Source organism: Macrobrachium rosenbergii, chromosome 9, assembly GCF_040412425.1.
Source record: "Macrobrachium rosenbergii isolate ZJJX-2024 chromosome 9, ASM4041242v1, whole genome shotgun sequence".
In the NCBI taxonomy this organism is placed as follows: Eukaryota; Metazoa; Arthropoda; class Malacostraca; order Decapoda; family Palaemonidae; genus Macrobrachium; species Macrobrachium rosenbergii.
The window spans coordinates 27,080,371-27,104,460 of NC_089749.1; the positions used below are offsets into that span (position 1 = coordinate 27,080,371).

Genomic DNA, 24,090 nt, shown 5'->3' on the forward strand with positions numbered 1-24,090 from the left:
GTTAGAGAGAGAGAGAGAGAGAGAGTAATTTTTGAATGGGTTTCTATTGGTTGGCGTCCAGCTAGTAAGGTGAACAGTGTTACCAGATCTAACATCACTTGCTGCTTTTAGCATAATTTGAGGTAAATTTCATTGCCCAGCATAATACTTGGCATAACGACTCATTTAGCACAATTTTGTGAAGTTTTGCATGAGAAAAGAATCGTTTGAAAAAATGCGAGAGGATCAGAAAACAGCACAAATGTTCGAGCGCCTTCTGAATTTTTTAATAGAATTAGCAGTGCAATTAAAGAAACGTCTCCCCTTAAATGATCAAATTCTGATGGATGTGTGTTACACTCCTGATCCTACAAATTTGGTAGGGACTGATGTATCATCCATTTTTGAAATGTCTTCAAAATTTCCAGATGTAATCTTGGAGCATGAACAACAAAACTTGGATAGTACGGTGGCGATATTGACAGTTTTCTTTCTGAAAATATCAACACAGTCATTCTGGGCAAAGGTTTATCAAAGTAAGAAATATCCTATTCTTTCAAAGTTCGTTCGAGCCTTGCACACCATTCCCATATCCAGTGCAGACTGTGACCGTATTTTCTCCATGGTAAACTTAAAAATAAATTAAAAAAACCAAACAGACAGTTAAGTGTCCCACTGAAAAATGAACTAATATGCAGTGAAGGAATCAAGAAAGCAGGTGACTGCAACAAATATAATCCTTCCAAGGACATGCTGGGGTCCGTAAACAAAGATATTTACAATAAATAAGGTTATCTTCTTCTTCTTTACACATTTAGTTCATATTTAACAAGGAAATCTTTTAGTTGGCATTATGTGTATGTACCCTTTCAAATCATCGGTCTGAAGAAGAATGAGTTTTTTTATTTGTTTATTAAGGCTTTTACGAAAATCAAGTTTATTTGGTAACAGTCATGTCTGTGATTTCCTGCTGGTTTAATTTCCTATTTTTCGTAAAAAAAGATAACTTTTTGTTTGATATCCAAATCCAATACCTTTAAGGCACGTCTGTAATAGAAATGTCAAATACTTATTAATGGCCGATTGTATTTTTATGTTATATATTTGTATTTACTGTGAAAATAAAATAATATCAAGTTAGCATAAAATTAGCATAATTTTGTCATCCCATCAACATAATTTTGATAGATTCAGCATAATTTCATATAGTTTAGTATTAAATAGCAAATAAGATCTGGTAACACTGTTCGTGAACTACAATCTCCAGATTCCAGGTCCAGGAGCACCTTCAGTTTCAGTGTCAAGGCAGCAGCCGTGGTGATTAGGTCATTCAACTCTCACTGCTTTAATACACTGCCTTAGCGCCAACTGACGCTTTTTCACCATCCAATACATGCCATAAGACAGCAAAATTAAAGAAGTATCTTAGCTGCACAGAATTAAATGAAGAAGTTAAGAGGTCATACGATAGTTAAATTAAGTTACCAAGCTACAAGACGTAATTAATTACGAAGCTGCAAGAGGAAGAAGTAATCCAGCTTCAAGGAAAATAAACTGAAATGTTACCAAGGTGCAAGAGAAAATACGTTAACACGAAACTACAAGAATAAGAAGTTACCAAGCCACAAGGGGAAAAAAATCACTAAACTAAGAGAAAAGTTACCAGAATAAGACAAGTTGAAATTATTCAAGCTCATTGCTGCATTCAGGAACTGAAGAGGTAAGTTTCAAATGTTCTTAATTGTTTATGGCCTTGTTTTTTTTTTCGAGTGACATTGAATCGTGACAACCATTCCTATTCATGTAACGTATTGTTCGTTTTATGGCATAACATGATAATTTTCCATGGACACCATATTATCTACGGAATTGTTTTTAGAGTACGCTACTCTTTTGTTTCTCTGATATATTACAAATTAGCTTACCCTTTAATCCGAGTATAGCATCTTAGTAGGATCTAGCCAGGACTGTTGTAATTCTGCATCACCCATCCCCAAAGAAACTAAACATTTCTGGACTTACCCCTGACTTTACAGAAGGACTTGAAAGCAAATGATCGGTTAAGGGCCCCTGTCTTGAACCCATATATCTCCAGTGGTGTCGTTTACGAAGGCTCCCGAAGCATAGCATACCTGTCATATGATATATCAGTTATTAATGTAAACAGAACAAACAGACAGCAATTTCCTCCTGATTCACTTTTTTTTTTATCTTCCCCCTCCCATTTGCTTATTGTCTTTGGACCCTGATTAGATAAGGCCATTGTGTTATCCGACCTTTTGACCTACACCTGAAAAATTGCACATACAATTTCAAGGCATCTTTGGATAAGAGAGCCGAAGGAAAACTGGGACACTCAGACGTGACACGTGGGAGACACAAACGTCAGACGCCGCCTGACATCCTAGGGACGGTCATGCAGTGCTAGCAGCTTGCAATTCGTGGACTTATGCAAACATTACGGTATATTCGTGAAGCAACCTCAGCTTTCGATTTTGGTGGACAATTTTTTAATCCCTCAATGCGATTATTTACTAGAAACTATTGAAAAATTGAGGCACATAAATACGTTCATGTACTATTTGTTTGAATGAATTTTGTATGTACTGAAATCTGTCACTGAAGAACGTAAATTTTTCCAATGTTCTCAGCTGTCTTAACAGACTTTGTTTAGAATTATGCTCATTTATTCCCGTGTGTGACAGATTCCTTTCGTCTCAACCCTTTAATCTTTTGGAATTATTTTACAAATTCATGACTGACGATGAACTGCATGAAAGGTTTTTTGTATATATTTCATTTTGACTTCATAGAATTCTCGGTTTACTTTTTCCTCACATTTCATCAAAATGCAGTAAAAGGTTTCTGTTTACTTATAAAACAAGCACATATAGTCCATACATTTATTTATTTATTGACTTCTTTATTTCTTCATTGCTCATCAAGAATATTTAGCTTAAATTATATCAGAAAAATTTGTAAAGAGAGAGAGAGAGAGAGAGAGAGAGAGAGAGAGAGAGAGAAATTTGGAATGCAAAAAAGTTACATTTATTCTTCTGCTTCCTGACTCTCTCTCTCTCTCTCTCTCTCTCTCTCTCTCTCTCTCTCTCTCTCTCTCTCTCTCTCTCCCCCTTATCAATCAGTCGATCGAATTAGTCTATGCAGTAGAATGGATAAAAAGTAGATTTGAACTGCTTTAGCGCAAATACCATATTTTGAGCTATAATGGTAATTTACTGCTAACTTCCCAAGATTCAATCATTTCTCTTTAAATATAATGTTGTATGTGAAGTTCAAGATGATGCTCATTTGATTTTTCTCTCTTCTTAAATCAGAGGACTCGTGGTAAACTTGTGGCACCGATTGAATATAATATCTTAGACGTGTGTCAAAATTCACATTTAGCGATTAACCCCGCGTCAGGGGTGGATGGACTACTTGAATATCTAGCTAGCAAGCACGCAAGCGCGGCTGGCATTGCATCATTCGATTCGGTGCCAGAAATTTCGATCCCATTTTTATAGACGCCTAGCAGCAAAGCCTTTTCACGCTTGGCACTGTCTAGCCAGTCAAAGCAAGCAGTCTAAAGGGGATATGAGCAGCCAGACGCCACAGAGATTGAACAGACCATGGAGGGGTAGGGGTAGGGGGTGAGATGGAGGAATTGAGGTGGGGGGCGATCGGCTTAGCATCCAGCGTCATCTTTCCAGAAAATAAACAGATAGCTCGACTACTTTTAAATGTTTGTCATTTTTACACAACGGACAAGCATCTATACAATAACTTTGCTTCTTAATTAGCACAATCGAATCATTTGTGAGAGGTGCTAAAGAAGAGAGCAGGAGGACATGTACTGCTATTTTATTGAGAGAGCAGGCCGCTTATAAGGCGGCATGCTGACATCATACAAAGACATACAATAGGATACAGGTGCCCCGAGGTCAATTGTTCTTTATGCAAAACAGGACAGGTAAATACAAATAACATGTAAAAGTAAAATGACAGGAATGGACACAATAATGTTCTGACACATGTACAACATAAACAGGCACAAATAAATAAGTAACAGATACAATTTTACATAGATAAAATATGGCTATTTAGCGTGACCTAAGTTCATGGGAAAGGCACCGTAGAAAACGGGAGGTTCACTATAGAAAACCCGTTGAGCAGGGGCTTTACAATACTCCCCCCCGCCCCAGACGTAGGTAACGTCTGATTAAAGTAGGTATCTGCTGAGGCGCTGGAGAGTGCCGCACTCCGCGATGTCAGCTGGGGGGTGCTGTGTGAGTGGGAGCGGTTGGCTGTGGCGCTATCTGGGTTCGGGGCCTTCCGGGGGCGGCCGCGCAACTTCCTTTTGGGCTGGGCTGGCTGCAGGGGCGATGGGTCCTGCGGAGGGCACTACATGGTATCATCGACGTCCTCCTCCAACAGGGCGGGCTTGGGTCGGTCGATAGACACCCGGTCGTCTTTCCCATGTATGGCCAACCGGAATGCTTTACTGTTCCTCTCCAGCACGAGGAAGGGCCCCCTGTATGGGCTGGTTAAGGGCGGGCGGACGGCATCGTTCCTGACAAAGACGTGGGTGGCAGAGGACAGGCCGGGAGGCGTGAAAGGTGACGTCCTGTCAGTATACGTCCACTGGCAGGGAACGAACTTTCCGACCGTGTCACGAGCCTCTGGACTGTCAGGTTGTGGTGATCCCCCGTGATGAGCTTGCCCGGGACTACGAAAGGCTCCCCATAGATTTTCTCTGCTGCGGACAGGTCGCTGTTGGCTCTGGGGGCAGTCCTCAACCCGAGGAGGACCCAAGGCAGCTGGTACTTCCAATCCTAGGCGGTGCAGCTGGCCATGAGGGACGCCTTCATGGACCTGTGGAATCTTTCTACCAATCCATTGGCCACAGGGTTGTAGGTGGTGGTGCTGTGGTGAGAGGTCCCCAGCAGGCATGCTAAGGCGGTCCACATCTCGGACAGGAAGACTGGACCTCTGTCTGTTGTTATGTGGTTTGGGACACCGAACCGGGTGATCCAGCTGGAGAGAAGGGCCTCGGTGCAGGTGCTGGCGGTGGCCCCTCGCATGGGCGTCACTTCGGGCCACCTGGTTGAGCGGTCAACGATCGTCAGGAGATACCTGGCCCCGCCTGATGGGGGAAGGGGGCCTACCACGTCTACATGGATGTGTCCGACTCGCCTCCCCGGCTGGGGAAACTCGCCCATCCCCAACTCGGTGTGTCATCCTAATTTGCTGGTCTGGCACCGAATGCACTATCTTGCCCAGGCCGTCGTGTCCTTCCGCATACCGTGCCAGACGAACTTCTCTGCCAGCAGCTTGGCCGTCATCCTGCCGGAGGGGTGGGACAGCCCGTAGATGACGTCGAACACCAGACGGCAGCAGGAGGCGGGTACCAGAGGGCGGGGGTGGCCGGTGCTTATGTCACAGAGCAGTGATGGCCCTTCAGGAGTGAGGGGCACGTCCTTCCACCTGAGCGACGTGATGGTGGCGCAGTAGGCTGGAACCTCTGGGTCGGTGGCCCGCTCCCAGGTGAGGTATTGTAAGAGACCCATCCATCGCACCGATAGTGGTCTTGTAAAGTCCCCACTCAATGGGTTTTCTGTGGTGAACTACCCGTTTTCTACTGTGACTCTCCTACATGCCTAGGTCAAGCCAAATGGCCATATTTTTATCTATGTAAATACGTATCTGTTACTGATTTATTTATGCCTGTTTACTTTTCATGTGTGTCAGAGTATTATTGTGTCAATTCTTGTAATCTGATCTTTTATGTTATTTGTGTTTGCCTGTCAGAATTCACATCGAGAGCAATTGACCTCGGGTCACCTGTATCCTACGGTGTCCACACGCCGCTTTATAAGCAGCCTGCTTTCCTAATAAACCAGCAGTACATGTCCACCTGCTCATTATTTAGCACCTCTTATGTCTCTTTCGAGCACACGCGTGTGCGTTCGTGCGTCATATCTTCGGAGGGACCCAGACAGAGAGGGAACAAGAACACCCCGTTTTCTCTCAAGGAACGCAACTTCTACCATACAATATTTCCGTCTCTTTCTCCCTAACCATTGTTGTCTTGATATATGTACAATCACCACTACTTGCATTGCCATGCAAGCATTCTAATCATGTACTCATAATGTTCCATCAAATCTTCTGTATCAAACTGCATGTATGTTTCTGTTTGTGAAGACACCAAACGTCTCGCCATTTCACATATATTATGCTACTGCATTGTATTCATTAATCTGTCTCGAATCTCACGCAATTGGCCATATGTAGAATTTCCTGTCCTTTCCATTGATATATGTTTTATCACTGTACGTTTATTGTGTCTCTCACAATCGCCATCTGTTTGTCTGCCGACAAACACAGATGTCCGAAACATTACCTCTGTTTTGCTCTGTCTGTGTGTAGATGCTACTTTGTGGCTCGCACAGGCCAATAACATCTTCGAAAATTCTGTACATTCATTCAGTAAGGAGCCACCAATAACCAGTCAACACCCAGCCAGTATGTCACTCCGGGGTCACCGCTGTGAGAGGTGCTAGAGAAGAGAGCAGCAGGACATGTACTGCTATTTTATTGTGAGAGCGGACCACTTATAAAGCAGTATGCGGATGTCATACAAAGACATACAATAGGATACAGGTGACCCGAGGTCAATTGTTCTTAATTCGAAACAGGACAGGTAAATACAAATAACACGTAAAAGTAAAATTACAGGAATGGACACAATAATGTTCTGACACATGTACGACGTAAACAAGCACAATTAATAAGTAACAGATACAATTTTACATAGATAAAATATGGCTATTTAGCGTGACCTAAGTTCACGGGAAAGGCATCGTAGAAAACGGGAGGCTCACTATAGAAAGCCCATTGAGCGGGGACTTTACACATTCTGCACGTCGTATTTATGCCGTATCGTTGCATGATCTGAAGACTTTACCTGAACTAGTTTTTCTTTGAAAATTTACATAACACTTTGGTTTGCCATTCAAATCTTCATTTTTAGACTAGAAGTTCTTAGTCACTTGCCTGAATAACCTTCAGCCAAACAGAGAATGCATCGAGTGTGGGATTTACTTAGTCTTAAAACCTTACATTATCTGTATCGTTTAAAACTTCATATTATGTTCCTCAAATGACAAGGGCGGCTGCTTTAGGTAAAGTCAATGTGGTACGTTATTGCTGCTGAACACTGGACTGAAAAATCGTCACATCAGTTCTCTAAAGCAAGTACGAGCCTGATAACTGAATCGACGCCCCCGATAATGAATTCTATCACCCTCGATTTCTTCCGCAAAACAAAATAAACTGATAAGAGATAAACAAGCGCTAACATTGGCACTTCAAAGCATTACATATCTTCCCATGATGAATGATGGCAAACAAAGTGATTTATTAGCACTCACGTCTCTTTGCATACAGACAGTCCGCCTGAAAGTAATTTTTCTCAGTTGATGCTGTCGCTTTCAAGAGCAATTTCACGTCTCGATAGTGACTCTTTTGAGAAGCCTGTGCGTATGTCATGACTAGGGTCATCACAGCGAGTATTAATCGCAACAATGAAGAAAAACAAAAGCTTTTTCTTTTATTAGAAATGAGCATTATCCCAATTCGAGGAGCAAAAATTATGTATAAGGGCTTGTTCTTATTTTACAGTGACACCGGATTTTTTTCTGTCCTAAAAACTAATGTTTCTGAAGTCATTCATAAGAGCATAAAATAAAATTTTGATTCATTACATTAAAAGTCCCGTTAAGTAAAACCAAAATAATATTTTGCGTCTTCTACCCGTACGAACCTTTCAGTGTCAGAGTGAGAAACACATAAGCGCATTAACTTAGAAACCTGCAAACTATTAGCCCGTTCCCGTATAAGCGTGAATGACAAATACAGAGCATTACCCTGGACTGCGCAGCAAAACTAAAAGAAATTACGTGGGACAGTTTTCATGATTTCTTGTATTATTAGAAAGTGATAAATTTCATGGGTTTAAGAAAACTTCTTTGGCATAATTAAAATAAAGAATATGCCGCTTTACATTAAAAGGGCTAAGATGATAAAACAATCCATGGATATAAACATTTACTTGACTTATAATAATATTCATTTATTTTCAAGAGTTTAACACTATGAATATCCATTCCTTAATTAACTTCTTACCCAAGATACGTACACGATACGCATATGTAAGTTCCTTTTATGCAGCCCTTCACCTCATTTTTACATTTATGCACTGTTTCCTTTTGTTATCGATTTATTACCGCCACTTTTAGTCCTTCGCACGTAAATATGCGGTTAGTTCTCATTTACTTTCATCTACTTTTGCAGGCAATTCAGAATAACCAACTAAAGATGATGGAATCGGGAGCCTCATCTGCCCAGCTCGTCGACGACTCCAAGAAGCCCTCTTATGCCACCCAGTACCTCGGTGCCTTCTCGGGTAAGTCATTAATTCATTGGCAGTCAATGATAGAATCTTAATGAGTAGGGAATAAGATCTATCAAATAGCTCACAAATATTTAATATGGGCTTCATCAGCTCCGAGCATCTTTGCCTTTTCCTTTGGCCTATGCCTGCATTCTTCCCATAAGTTATTCATGGTGCCGTGTAGAAGTCACTTGGCCAGATTAAGAGATCTGATACAAAAGAGTTTTATTTCTCCAAGCACATTTCATAAGCAGTGCAAAGTATCAAGATTTTTACAGAAATCCCTAGCTGAAGACATTCCCATGCAGGGAGAAAATTTGAAACTGAATATTTTCTAGACTAACCTAAATATAAAGATACTGCTGTAACTCCCTGACGAGTAAGACAACTTCTGAGATACTGGCGGATAGGAGTAATATTTCCGTGGAAAACCAAAAGTGAGTAATACTTCTTCAAGGAGTCTCCCTTTTCTCCGTCAACTTATTAGTTCTGTCTTACTCATGAGCTGAACATCCATTATATAACGAAATCAATTAATTTCATCTAAATATCTTTTCAGCATGTATGGGAGCTTTAAACTTCGAAGTAGCTGTAGGCTACAGTTCACCGGCTGGATCCATGCTAGTCAAACCAGAGAACATGACTTATAACAACGACACAGACGGCGAGCTTTATCTGTCGGAAGGCCAAAACAGCTGGTATGGGTCCACCATTAACATCGGCGCTTTCATAGGAGGTCCTCTAGGAGGTCTACTCATCAGCACCATTGGAAGGAAGGGAGCCATGTTTTCTACCTTCGTAGGATTCCTTATATCATGGCTTCTTACAAGTGAGTAAAAGTTTGGACTAACTTCACTGATCTACAATGGCAATATGATATCAGTTTCTTGTCAGTTTACTACATTCAAACTCTCACATACTGTAAGTGCTTGCGAAACATATTACGCTTCTTGTTTGTCGCTATTTTACTTTTCTATCAATATTAGATAAAGATGGTAAACTGTAGCGGTTTTACTAAAGCTTTCACGACAACTTATTCTGATCTACTCTGCAACAAAACTTAACTTTTTCCTTTTCTCTTCTTTTCAGTTTTTGCTCAGAACTTTGCTATGCTCATCTCCTCTCGTATTGTTCTTGGTCTCGCAACTGGAATCACTTGCATTGCAGCCAACACTTATATTGGAGAACTGGCATCCGTGGACATCAGAGGAACACTTGGTAGGTGTGACAGATAAAGTCGCTAAATGGTGCACGATAAGCCTCACTCCCTATGTATAGTATTCTTCAACGTCGCTGAAGCAGAAATTTTAACTTAAAATAGCACAGCCATTTTCCATCTTTCTCTCCAAGAGACAAGCGTTCCTTGCCCAGCCAGTGATTCTTTCTCAATTCACGTAAGACTTATAATTCGGTGTCCATCTCCTTGTCTTTATCTGACACAGTATTTATGCGTTGGTTTTTTTTTTTCCTTCATCCCTACCGACTAGGCAATCACACTATTTACTTCCTATAGGCTTTCCTGAAAAAGCATTCACACCGCTCTTTCACTTATCTGAAATGCAGTTCGTATAACACCTTTCCTCACTGACCTCATCAAATGTAACACTAACGTGATAACCTCTCCATTTCACAGGCAGTGGCTTCCAGTTGATGGTGGTTATAGGGATTGAATTTGCATACATTTTCGGCGCTATTGTGGACACGTGGCAGTTACTCGCTATCATATGTATGTGTCCAATCTTTGTCTTTTTCGTGCTGATTCTGATTTCCAAAGAATCTCCAGTGTACCTCCTCTCCAAGGGAAAGGAAAAGGAAGCAATGGGCTCTCTGCAGTTCTTCAGAGGTCAGGCTTTACAATGTGATGCTCAGAGGAGCTCTGAAAACTTAATCACACACTCAACTCCGAGAGATGAATCATGATGCTTTTGATAGTATTATTTTTAGTAAGTTTACTTGAACTGACATTAAAGCTACATTTAATTAAGAAATTGTTAGTTACAAAAATATGATTTTAATCTATAGTAAGTGTTCCGTTCTGAAATCATATATGTATATTTTTTATATATATATATATATATATATATATATATATATATATATATGTATATATATTTATACACATATATAGTGTGTATATATATATATATATATATATATATATATATATATATATATATATATATATATGGTAAAAAGAGTATCCCACTGTTCTTACCAGGAAAGGATTACAACATCCAGAGGGAACTTGACATGATGAGGGCCGATATGGAAGAGGCAAGAGAAAACAAGGCTTCAGTCAAGTATCTGCTCGTCAATCCCCATCTGCTGAAACCTCTCACCATCTCGTTGGCTCTCATGTTCTTCCAGCAGGCCTCCGGCGTCAGTGCTGTTCTCTTCAACTTGACGAGTATTTTCAAGGCAAGTTCTGATTTTTTCACTTGCCCAGTGGAATACTCCATTTTTAGATTTGAACTCTCTGCCAAGCTTTATCTCTCGTGACTCGGTTGATGGAACTGAAAAACAATGTTAGTTACATTTTTGAACAGAAGTATACTAAGCAAAAGCCTAATTTTCGATGTGTCACATTAAATATCACAGTGACAAAAATGAGCTTAGTCATAAGAACAAATGTTTTCAGTAAAAGATATATAAATACCTGGTTAGTGAAATAGAATTAATGCATGTATAAAAGTTGATTCCATACACACTGAAAAGTTGCTAGACTATAAAACAGGGTAGAAGGGTACACTTTTAGAGTATTTATTGCTAATGGTACGTCCATCACAGCTCATATGCCTACAAATTCTCGCACAGCCTATCCGTTTAACACCCATTTTTCATCTGTCCTTGCAGGAGGCAGGCACTGACATCCCAGAGAGCCTAAGTTCAATCTTGGTTGGTCTAGTCCAAATTGTGGCGACTGCAGCTTCTTCACTGTTTATTGACAGAGCCGGACGCAAAATCCTTCTCACTGGATCAGCTTTATTCATGGCTATTTCTCTGGGTAACAAATCCTTTTTTATTACCTGCATAATATTTCTGTGAACATTTTTTGTGATGGCAGGACAATAATAAAAGATCAAATGATATACTCCGAAAATTTAGTAATTGTTTGCCAGCTTTGAGAATGAGTATTGAAAAGAAGTAGCGTTCAAGCTACAATTTTATTCTAAAGTTCTACGGACAAACTTCGAGCTCTTGAACCATATTTTAGTAAAAAAAAAAATCTATATGCAATTCCATTCTGTGCTCCGCAGCGGCATTGGGCTTCTTCTTTTATGAGAAGGCGATAGGCCAAGCCGACTCCCTCCAATGGCTGCCTTTGGTGTCTCTCATGCTGTTCATCACTTCCGCCTCCATTGGCTATGGACCCATTCCTTGGCTTATGATGAGTAAATATTGAAGACGAGATGTAATATTGCACCTTGGTCACATTCTTTTTCATTCCTTATCAATTCTCCAATCATGGAATTTCTGGTTATACTGAATTATTTGTTATCTATTCGTTTTTCGTTCTCTCAGTGCTTGAATCATGAGATATTCACCACATATGCTATCATGACGACTGTGGTATTTGAAGTCCTACTGTAAGATGACGGGGAAAATCAAGACTGTCAGTCTGCTTTCAATCTGGTATTCATAGGAAAGATAAAGAAAACTCTACTCGTCCCTAGCACCTGCAAATGTTACCAAATAATCGTATTTTTGCATCTTTTAACAATGGTTAAAGTTAGTTTACTCTGTGGAACATAATATAAAAACTAAACCCAGCCTCATATTGATATTTCTTATTTTTGGCTTATTACGATATAAATTTTTGTATTACAAATTCTACCTGTAGAACTAAATATGATGAAAAACGTTTGTTGGTGATAGGGACATTATTAGATTTTTAAGAAATTATTTAGAAATTTAGCAGTTTCCACTCGTTAATTACAGTTGTGTGAATGAGTCACCGAAAACAAAAACTATCTAGGCTTCTCTGTGTTCTCTGTGCGAATTAAAACTGGGAAACTCGTTTCATTTGGGGTACTAAATCTATTTTTTAAACATACATATATTAGCAAAATCATAGAAACTGATGTCTAATTTTTTTCTTATTGAGAAAGAGAAAGCGAATTTAGAGCACAGGTATCATTTCATGTCCCTTTACGTTCATAACATTTATTTATCCTTATGTATATTTCCTCTCTCTTTCCAGATGAGCTTTTCCCAAGAGCAGTAGCAGGTAAAGCCAGCAGCCTCAGCATCATGATGAACTGTTCCATGTCTTTCATCAGCACTCTAACATTCACTCCACTGCAGGTAATGAGCATTCACCACTTATCCTTACTTCGGGCGAATTATAATCCTGGGATTATGTTTAATGTTAATATATGTTAATATTGTGAGGCTTCATTTAGACTCAAGACATCTGGTTAAATTTTGTTTATATCGTTAAGTAAAGAACGATTAAATAGGGAAGCATAAGAACAAAATCTTAAAAAGAGAGAAGTGGAAAAAGATAAACTATACAGTGATCGATCAAGTAGGAATGGAGAGAGAGAGAAAAAAAGAATAAACAGAGAGAGAGAGAGAGAAAAAAAGAATAAAGAGAGAGAGAGAGAGAGAGAGAGAGAGAGAAACAATTAAGCCTTGGTTGTTATGCATTACCGAGGCTAGACATATCAAGCAAGCTAAAGGCAGGAAACTGTCTTTACATGAACTCAAAACAGTTAGCGAGTGTATCGTGCCCAGGGTCATAAAACCGATCATAAAATCTTGAACCTGTGCCCTTGCGACTGAGCTGACCGAGCATAACCCATGACCTCGTAGGGAGTCAACGTTCCAGCCAGATCTATAATCCCGCCTTCAATAGGAGGCGTTTACATGAATTTCCGTGGAAAGGGGATGGACAAAGAGAAGTATTTCACCATTTCTCCAATTAGACATTCTAGGCAGGAGCCATTAACCACTCCTCCTGAGGTAATTTCCAGTCAAATCTTCTAAGGAGAGATTTTGACAACACCCACAACTGTCCTTCCCAATCAAGCTGTTCGAGGGGAGGCCCTACAGATAATATCTTCCAATGAGGTAACTTCAAGGGAGGAGATGGACGATAGCAAAGAGAAGCAGGGGTTCCACAGAAGAACGAAGCAAGAGAAGAGAAGATTGAGTCGCTAGTCACCAATACGAGAAGACGCAGTACTTCCCCCCCAGCTTCCCTGGTCCCAACCAGACTCTGACCGCAGGCTACTTAACCAGATTCTGTCCGCGGCTACTTAACCATACTCTGACCGCAGGCTACTTAACCAGACAGAAACTGAACTTCCACTAGCAAGAGTGGTTTCCAAGAGAGTAAGACTGTAACCATAATTGTACTTGTGTATGTAATTAACTTTCATCATTAAAGTAAGAAGCTACCCATTTCGTCTCCGTTACGCCTTTCTGAGAGATATTATTATATCTAATATAAATCCCTTCGAACTAATAGACTCGTGAGCTGCTAACTTCGAGAAGAGACGCTCTGGATGAAAACGTCGCCGACTTAGAAGAAAGACGCAGTTATGAAAAGAAACTTGTGCACGACAGTTACACCAAAACTGTCCCTAATTTCATTTCATTGTTATGCTCTAGACTCCTCAATTCCAGCTTTCTTGACATTACGTCGTAAACGCCGATAAAAATTTGATAGCCATGCCAGCCAGCAACAGTTCATCATTTAACAATAATATTCCATACTCAAATCATTTTCATTTCTGTTTGCAGGACGTTATCCACGACTATGGAGTTTTCTGGATGTTCGCCTCCGTGTGCGTCATGAACGTGGCCTTCTGTGTTCTCGTCGTCCCAGAGACCAAGGGCAAAACCGTGGAGGAGATCAGTGCCTACTTCGGAGCCCCATCTCCGCTCAAGAGCGGCCCAAATGAGAAACCAAAGATTGACATCAGCATCATCTCATAATCGGTTCATCTCATGTTTTTTTTTCTCTTTTTTTTCTCAGCTCCACTCTCCGCCAGTAATTTTGTAGCTGTACATAGTCGTCAACGCATAGGCTCAACCCTCATAACTTATTTAGCACTCAAAAGCAGAGATGCACTCTGCAATTCAGACAGCATGAAAATCTTGGCAAATTATGTTTCATGACGTATATCGAGTCTCTTTTGACTTGAATGTACCGAATATGGCTTTGTGAGAAGTGGAAAGACGTAGATTGCTGAAAAGTATTCATAAAACATCTTTTCACCTCGTTGCTCAGGACATTCCTTTTTTTGATCCTTCACAACTAATTCATAATTAAGACACAAATGTATATATTATGTAATTATTAATTTTTTAAGTTTTCATGTAGATTAGCAGTTTTTTCTGTATAAAGCTATGGTAAATAGGGTGCAGTATGCACAATTTATTACATTTGCAACATAGATAACTAGTATAATGTTTTATAGTGAATTAACATTGAATGAAGTAAGGATGTCCAAGATTTGCTCACTTAATCGTGTGGCTCGCTGAAAAAAAAATGTGAGTCTGTTGAAGACATCCACCTATTCCTTTATTTATCGCATTTGGTTGAGATTCTTTATATATACTCTATTTGATATTAACGTTATTATGGGTTTTATGCCAGCCATTGTTCATGTAAAAGTCTGAACACTTTTTTGGTCGAAACCTATTCAAATAGGTCAGCCACACGGTCCAGAAAATCGAATATTCCACTCGGGCAGTGGTGCTGAAAGGAGAGCTGGAAGAGAAAGAGAAATTTGGACGTCTTTGCAGTAAAAACTACAGTTAGTGATATACACAAATGCTCAAGTTAGTCAAAACCTTGTTAGTGCTGGTTGTCCAGACACAATCCTCAAAAAAATGAAGTCAACATATGAATTTTTCTTTTCTCTTTTTTTTTACGCATTTGCAAACTAGAGTGCTGCTGGCTGGCCCACCAGTTTCACAATCTAGATTTGAGTGCAACAGATTTCAAACTCGTCAGAATGTCATTGTAAATAGAAGCTTACGTTTACTTTGACTTGATATCTGTGCTGTGATTGTATACAACGATAGTGTAGATATTCAGCAATAACTGTTGTGATGACTTAGTTAAGGATGATATTCTTTTAATAAAAATACATCGAAAATCCAATCGTTTTTCTACCCAAGGGTAAAGTGTTATATGAAAGTGAACTCCAGCAACATGGCTTGTTACGAAAAGTTCAGGCTTAAAAAAATAATGAACTTCTTGACTTCTTTAAGACCTAATATAAAGGCACTGAATATAGACAGAATTAATCTTCAATAATTATGTGCCTATATTACAAAATGTACTATAGAGAGTCGCACTCATCGATGAAGGAATAGATTCACGTGACACGTCCGAAAAGAATATGCACATGTTACATGAGTTATATTTGATCTTACATATCATACACTGGAGGTATGCATTTGCAATACCATTCAGGCACATGAGATTACCTTTTGTATTTAAACTCCTGAAAATTAGCCGAAGGAGACGGAAAAAAGCTCTTTAGGCCAACACAAAAACTCATTAGTTTGTTAACACTATTTCAAGGCCATGATTACATGCTGCTGTTATCATAGCCGTACCAACAATCAATAAAACCTCTCAAAGAGGAAATCCTGGTTGGAAACATTTCATGATGTATCAGTTTATTGTTACTGCGTCGACTTATTTAGATTCCATAATAGCAAGAATCATTAACTAGTTGTTCCGAATTAACAGCAACTTACTCCAAATAGGAACATTTCAGAATATTTATACACTTTAATATTTAGTTTAACATAGCAAGTATACGAAGGTAAAAATGACAAAATGTGACTGGCAGTTGTGATACTAATGAGCATCGGGTGGTTACCGCTTTCATCTATGTATATAGTTTTCCCGAAACATACAGATTCGATCTAAAGATTTAATGACGTTTGTGGTTTCTTAGGCCATTCTCTTGGTCGAATTGCTGGTGATGACTAGGTACATCATGGCAATACTGTAGGCTACCTCTACTATTCAAAAGTTGCCCCTTGAACTATAGCTTATGCATTCATATCTGAATTCAAGATACTATCGACTTGGTTTTATTTCACAACATACAACGTGAACAAAAGAGTTAGTTCCTTTCCCAAAAATGTATACGAAAGTTAAACAAGTCGCTTTTAGAAGGCCACAAAAATGATTTAGTTTGTCATGAAATTAAAATAGAAAACTTGACATCTTCCTATAATAGAGAACTATAGTCATGATAGGCTCTTACAGACAGCTACCTGTACTCGTAACACAAATTTACTAAACTATCCGTCAGTAGAAGAGATTTATGGAGTCTCAAGCAAAGTGAAAAACTACGGTGACCGGTAGACATCTATAAAGCAATTCTGAAAATTCCTGTCGATTAGTATTCATTCATATCTGTCCAAATTTATTTGGTGATTTTTTCCCCTATTCTCCTTTCTCGCTTAGCCTAGGCTATATGAATTCTACTCTGATGTAGGTTATTATTATTGACGATATTTATAATAACATTTATATAATATATATATGTATGTGTGTGTGTATTTACGGCCTGGCTTAAAAATAGGTCTCACAACTGTTTAATGTTTTATATGTGGCGTGACCAGAGAAGTCAAGGAAATCATCTGCATGTAAAGTCCCCGCTCAACGCGTTCTCTATATATATAGAGAACATCCCGTTTTCTGCAGTGCTTTCACATCGACCTGAGGTCGATCAGAATATATGTTTATCACCATAATTGTAAATTGTATATTTATTTTCTTTCTAAGCAATCATGCTTTATGTACAAGTAACGAATTATTTATGTCATGTGTCAGACATTATTGATCACTATGTTTTCTGTATGAACCTGCCCTGTTTTTGTAAAGAATTAGTTTGACCTCAGGTCACATGTAAATCTTTGTACCCGCGTTCTCTGTGAAGTACGCAGACGTCCGCATCCCGCTTTATAAACGGCTCGCTTCATGAATAAACTAGCAGTACTTGTCTTCCTGCTCATTATTTCGCACCGCTCTCACAGTGGTGACCCCCGGAGTTGTTCCCGGAAGCCATTAACGGACCCAAACAGCGACTGAGTCATGGCCCGAAGAACCTTACCCACGCCCCTAATGGACTAACTACAGCGCTCTAACAAAGCATTCGGGCGTTTGCCAACTCTCGTCGGCAGGTTGCCAGCGTCATTAGCAGACCCACATGGCATGCTCCACCAGCATGTATTGGCGCGAGTATTCCCTCACACTCCAAGTGACAGCGCGAAATGAGCATGAACGCGGATATTCCCAACCACATACAAATTACTGTGAACCTCTCGGAGGCAGACACCTCCCTCTTGCAACCCCCTCCCGCGAGCACCTCCACACCGGTACCTGCACCCCACACAATGACCCCCCCTGATGGACCAACAAAAGGCAGCCCTTAACATAAGGCTGCTGCCATTTACCAGGGAGAATGCAGCGTCCTGGTTCTATAGGGTCGAGGGGCAGTCCAGGGTAGCAGGCCTAACGAACGAGGTGTTGAAGGCGGACATCGCCATCAACGCCCTCCCAGAGGAGATATACAAGAAGATTGCCTCTTGGTTGATGATGATGTCAGGCCACGCCACCTTCCAAGGACTAAAATCCACTCTCGTCGAGACCTGCTCCCTGCCAGTCTCCGAGAGAACTGCCTGCGCCCTCGACCTCGCCTTCAACCCCTGGCAGGAGGGAAACCTCTTGGAAGCGTGGCGCGCCCTCCAGGACCTCCTCCTCTTCCCTGGGACTGACAGCAGCAGCAGGCACAAAGAAATCAGCCTGCCGAGGGAGATCTTCCTGCGGCAGCTACTGCTGGAGGTCCGTGGGCAGATCATGGATGCGTATACACAGCAGGTCGAGGACCTAATCAGGGTGGCGCAGCAGCTGATGGATTCCACGAAGGCGGCCAAGCGGGCGACCATGCTCACACACTCCGCCAACTGCCTCCTGCCGGAGGACCTCACCACAGAGCCCGTCAAAGCCATCGAGCAGAAAAGGCCGTCCTACCAGCAGAGGAGGGAGGGGCCGGGGTTTTGCTATTACCACCGGAGGTTCAGGAGAGCTGCCTGGAGGTGCAAAGACCCCTGCCCTTTCTTCCATTCAAAAAAACGGAGGTGGCAGTGGCCAACCACACAGGCCACCATGGCAACAGCAGCAAAAACACCCAAGGGCCCTTTACTATTAGGGTTCTACATTCGTGATGTGATCTCTGGCAGGATGATGTTGGTCGGCACTGGAGCCACGCATTCAGTGTGTCCGCCTTCAGGAGAGGACCGCAGACACCCGCCGGACCTGTCTGCCTCCCTGACGGCCGCAAACGGGCCCCCCATCCTCTCCTACGGCACCAAGCTCCTGTCGATCTCCACCCATGGTCGGAGGTACAGCTGGGAATTCATCATTGCGGGCGTCAGGACTCCACTCCTGGGGGCGGACTTCCTCGCCCACTTTGGACTGGCAGTCGACGTTGGCCGCAAACGCCTGCTAGACACTTGAGTCCTGCCAGTCCCTGCCCTTATCGCCAGGCCCCAGGGAGCCCGCCATTTGTTCTGTTGCGCCCCACCAGTATAGTTCCCTCCTGAAGGAGTTCCCGGAGGTCTTCAAGCCCAAGCTCCGCCAGATGCCTGGGACTCCTGCCAAACACGGGATATACCACTACATCAAGACGAAGGGTCCCCCCATGCACGCAAAGTTCCAACAGCTTCCCCCGCAGCACCTTCAGGAGGCCAAAAAGGCCTTCACTGAGATGGAAAGAATGGGCATATGCAGAAAGGCTCCCAGCCCGTGGGCTTCCCCTCTTCACATGGTGCAGAAAGTGGACGGCATCTGGAGGCCCTGCGGCGACTACAGGCGGCTGAACCTTGCAACAGCGCCCAACCACTACCCTCTGCCGAACATGCAGGACCTGACAGCCTCTTTCCACGGGGCCAAAATATTCTACAAAATTGATCTGTTAAAGTCTTATTTTCAGGTACCAGTAGCGCCGGAGGACATCCCTAAAACCACCATCGTCACTCCCTTCGGGTCCTATGTCTTCGCCTTCTCCACCTTCGGCCTGAGGAACGCAGGCACGACCTTCCAGAGGTTGATGGACAGCATCCTGGGGGACCTGGACTTCTGCATCTGCTACATTGACGATATCCTAATCTTTTCCAGATCCCGGGAGGAACACATGCGACACATCCGGAAGGTCCTGCAGTGTCTGCAGGAAAGTGGCCTCATCGTCAGGTTTGACAAGTGCACCTTCGGCGTCAAGAAGTAGGAGTTCCTGGGCCATGAGATATCCCCAGAGGGCGTCCACCCAATGTCGCCGAAGGCCGAAGCCATCGAGAAGTTCCCCACTCCTACCTCCAGCAGGGCCGTACAAGAATTCCTTGGAATGGTCAACTACTACAGAAGATTTATCCTGCAGATTGCTCACACCATGGCCCCCCTGACGGAGGTCATCAAGGGACGTCCAAAGACCTTAGTGTGGGGCCCCGACCAGCAGAAAGCCTTCCTCCTGACGAAGGCTGCCCTATCGCCCTCTTCAGTAGGAGGCTAAACCCCACCAAGTCTCGCTACAGCACCTTCAACCAGGACCTCTTTGCAGCATACCAGGTGGTACGGCACTTCAAGTTCCTCCTGGAGGGGACGCCCTTCACAATTTGGACCGACCACCAGCTGCTGGTCCATGCCTTCACAAAGCTGGCGGACACATGGTCCTCTAGGCAGCAGCTGCACCTCACGGCCATCACGGAGTTCATGTGCACCATCAAATACCTCCCCGGCAGGAAGAACCTGGTAGCTGACGCCCTCCCGAGGATCGAAATCAACTCAGTACAGCTCGGGATCGACTATGAGGACCTCGCCCATGAACAGGCTGCTGACCCTGAGACCCAAGCCTACCGTACAGCCGTCACGTTGCTGAAGTGGAAGGACATGCCCTTCGGCTCAGGAGAATCAACATTACTGAGCGATGTCAGTACCAGGCACCCCCACCCCCTAGTGCCCACCTCCAGACGTCGGCTGGTCTTTGAAGTCACCCGGAAGGACAACAGCCAGGCTGCTGATGGAGTAGTTAGTCTGGCACAGCATACGGAAAGACGCAACAGCCTGGGCAAGGCAGTGTATCCAGTGTCAGGCAAGCAAAGTAATATGGCACACATGAATCAGGAGTGGGTGAGTTCCCCCAGCCAGAGAGACACTTCAGGCACATCCACGTCGACGTGGTGGGTCCTCTTCCCCCATCAGGAGGAGCCAGATACCTTCTGACAGTCGTCGACCGCTCCACCAGGTTGCCCGAAGCTATGCCCATGGAAGAAGCCACCTCCAGTGCATGCACGGAAGCCCTCCTCTCCAGCTGGATCAGCTGGTTAGGTGTCCCAGACGAGATAACAACAGACAGGAGACCCGCTTTCCTGTCCGAGCTGTGGACCACCCTCATGGCTCGTTGCTCCTCCAAAAATTGGAAATACCAGCTGCCCTGGGCCCTCCTCGGGTTGAGAACCGCCCCCAGAGCCAACAGCGACCCCTCCTCAGCGGAAAAAGTCTATGGGGAGACCCTGGTAGTCCCAGGGGAACTCGTCGCAGAGGACAAGGACGACATAGGGACGCAGGGGCTCCGTGACAGGGTTGGAAAATTCGCCCCCTGCCAAAGGGCATTCACCGACAGGACATCCCCCTTCATGCTCCCCGGGCTATCCTCTGCCACCCAAGTCTTCATCAGGAACAACGCCGTACACCCACCCTTAACTAGACCCTACAGAGGACCTTTCCTTGTACTGGAAAGGAACAAGAAGGCATTCCGAATAGTCATCCACAGGCGGGAAGACTGGATATCTATAGATCATCTCAAACCCGCATTCCTGGAGGAGGACAACGGAGGCGGACCCCAAAGCCTCTCACAGGAGATGGCACCCCCTTGGACAGCCCCAGAGCAGGAAGGAGGCGTGGGGGCCCCCGGAAAACCCAGAAACCAGACAGGGCCTAGTACTAAACACGGCGTCCCCTTGAGCATCCGCCATGTTTAGTACTAGCACCTTCGAGATGACGCATAGATAACAAGCCAAAGTAGCACCTGCGCACTCATGCATACACAAGGAGAGAAAGCACCGATTCGTCTTTGAAATCGCAATTTGATTAATACCTTCCATCTTCAGCCTTGCATTAGATATAGGCCTATTCACTCTACGTACGTATACGATTTCTTACTTTTCCTTTTCTATAAACTGAAAGGTCCGAGGCAAAAATTCTTAGTATATGACATAACCATCTATTCACCCATAAACACTTCATGTTTTGAATTCTCTTTAGAAAAAACCACATATAGACCTATATACATCTCAACAATACACATATAGATGATATATACTCCAATATCAATAATTACTCAGATATGAATAATGGTGATCACCAAATCACTGAATCTACCGAAAATCAAGGCGACCATACTTATGATTGCAGCAATGTATTAAATGAAGTATTGCTCTTAGATATAACAGATAAATCAGATATAAATAGTATAATAGAAGTAACAGAAGAAGCCACTGGAGATGAGAACTTTGTTATTTTTCAGACACAAAAGAAGAAGAAATATGTTGTATTAGCACAGCTGATGATAATAAAGTACAATTTGTACTCAACACAGCAGCAACTTTGTATCCAAAATGTTTAACAAAGATATATTTAAGATCAAAAGAGGATGTAAAGGGTAAGGATGTTCTATTATTGAATGAAGAATTGCCAGATTTTGTCAGAATGGATAATTCACTTGTCCACATGAACAATAATAGCTGCGAAGTTTTTGTCCAAAACTATACAGATAACAGACTAACACTATACGCAGGCATTGTCTTTTGCATAGGAATCCCTATTAACAATCCTTTACTAACAATAGAAGAAAAAGCATTTTTCTCTATAACTGGCCAAAACTCTCAAATAAATTCAGAAGTAAACAAAACAGATTTTCCAGAAAATAGACACAAGTTAATTCAGGTGTTAGAGAAATACAGAAATGTAAAAGCTATAGAAGGAGATAAACTAGGAAGAACAAATGTTCTACAACATAGAATTTTGTTAGATGATGGAGCCAAGCCAGTTTTCATTCCTAATTGCATATTACCAATAAGCCAGAGACCCATAGTTGACAAGTTGATAGAGGAAATGAAAGAAGATGAAGCAGTAATTCCTTCTAAATCTCCATATAATTCCCCATTGTTACTTGTTCCAAAGAAAGATGGTAGTTGGATACTTGTAATAGATTACAGGAAGTTAAAGTTCCGACACAGTTCCAAATAGAATGCCGATCCCAGTAATCCAGGACATGTTAGCTCAATTAGGAGGGGCCAAAATATTTTCATCCTTAGATTTGCTTAGTGGATGAAGAATCGAAACCATTCACAGCCTTCAGCACACATAAAGAACATTTACAGTCTGAAGTAATGTCATTTGGACTGACATCAGGCCCATTAACATTTGTCAGATTAATGCTACAAATTCTAGGGCACATAGAAAATGTTGCCGTATACTTAGACAGTGTAACCATTTTTAACAAAGACTTAGAAAGTCACCTCAGAACATTATAAATGGTCCTAGAGAGATTAAGAATTGCAGGACTAAAAATAAAATTAAAGAAATGTCAATTTCTGATGAAATCCTTAGAATACTTGGGTCATGTAATTAGTGAAGATGGACTGCACATGCTGGCAAGTAAAATAAAGGCAATAGTTGATTACCCAGCGCCCACTAATTTGAAAGCATTAAGAAAGTTCCTAGTTATGGTACGCTTTTATAGGCCTTTCATAAAGGGTTTTGCTACTATAGCCAAACCTTTGACAGGATTAACCAAGAAAGAGGTAAATTACGAATGGAAGAATGAACAAGAAACAGCCTTTCAAACACTAAAGAGCAAAATGACCAGGAACCCTGTTTTAGTCTACCCAGATTTTTCCACAGACTTCTACTTAGCTTCTGATGAGTCAAGTACAGGACTAGGAGCTGTATTGTTATAAAAGGCAAAAACTAGAATGAGGGCAGTATATTATGCTAGTAGAGTTTTAAATCCAGCAGAAAGAAACTACAGTACCACAGAAAGAGAGTGTTTAGCCTTATATTGGGGTTTAAAGAAATTTAGACACATACTTTTAGGTCATAAGGTTAATGTGCTTACTGATCACAAACCCATTTGTGACTTATTTAAAAAGAGAGCCTTTACCAACAACATGAAGTTCAATAGATGGTTCATTAGTGTATTAAAATTTGCCCCAGAATCCAGGTATATTCCAGGGAAATTTAACACCTTGGCAGATGCATTATCCAGATCTCAAGAAGAAACAGAAAAATGCATTACCACTAATACCTTTTGTTTTAATTGTCAAGTCGATGATTTAGATATAGAAAGAGTGAAAATACAACAAGAAAATTATGCAGAAATCAGACAGATACTAGGACAGTTAATGACAGATGAATCTTTAAAACCTGATTTTCAATTGATAAATGGATTGTTGTATTATAAAAAGCCAACAGAGAAGAATGATTGTTCTCGTCTATACATCCCAAAAGCACTAATCAGAGAAGTTTTAGAACTAACACACCCATATAAGTTAGCAGGACATCCAGGAATTAAAAAGACAAGCAGAATCATAACCAGATATTATTTTTGGCCACATTGTTG

General features: G+C 41.8%; 1 protein-coding gene and 1 long non-coding RNA gene across 2 annotated transcripts in view; one reads left to right on the top strand and one right to left on the bottom strand.

The window, feature by feature from the left end:
• Nucleotides 1–1,245: 1,245 nt before the first annotated feature.
• On the top strand, nucleotides 1,246–15,546 carry LOC136841640 (facilitated trehalose transporter Tret1-like). The gene is made up of 10 exons (XM_067108767.1): nucleotides 1,246–1,699; nucleotides 8,335–8,446; nucleotides 8,994–9,263; nucleotides 9,524–9,652; nucleotides 10,068–10,277; nucleotides 10,653–10,852; nucleotides 11,288–11,438; nucleotides 11,692–11,826; nucleotides 12,636–12,739; nucleotides 14,183–15,546. Exons 2-10 carry the CDS (start codon nucleotides 8,359–8,361, stop codon nucleotides 14,375–14,377), a joined length of 1,482 nt encoding a protein of 493 aa, XP_066964868.1. The 5' UTR covers nucleotides 1,246–1,699; nucleotides 8,335–8,358; the 3' UTR covers nucleotides 14,378–15,546.
• The window catches only part of LOC136841643 (uncharacterized), a 31,830-nt gene continuing 9,699 nt past the window's right edge, over nucleotides 1,960–24,090 (bottom strand). The window contains exons 2-3 of the long non-coding RNA XR_010854052.1: nucleotides 10,650–10,947; nucleotides 1,960–2,111 (exon numbers count right to left, since the gene is read on the bottom strand). This is a non-coding gene — a long non-coding RNA (uncharacterized lncRNA). The remainder of the gene's footprint in view (nucleotides 2,112–10,649; nucleotides 10,948–24,090) is intronic.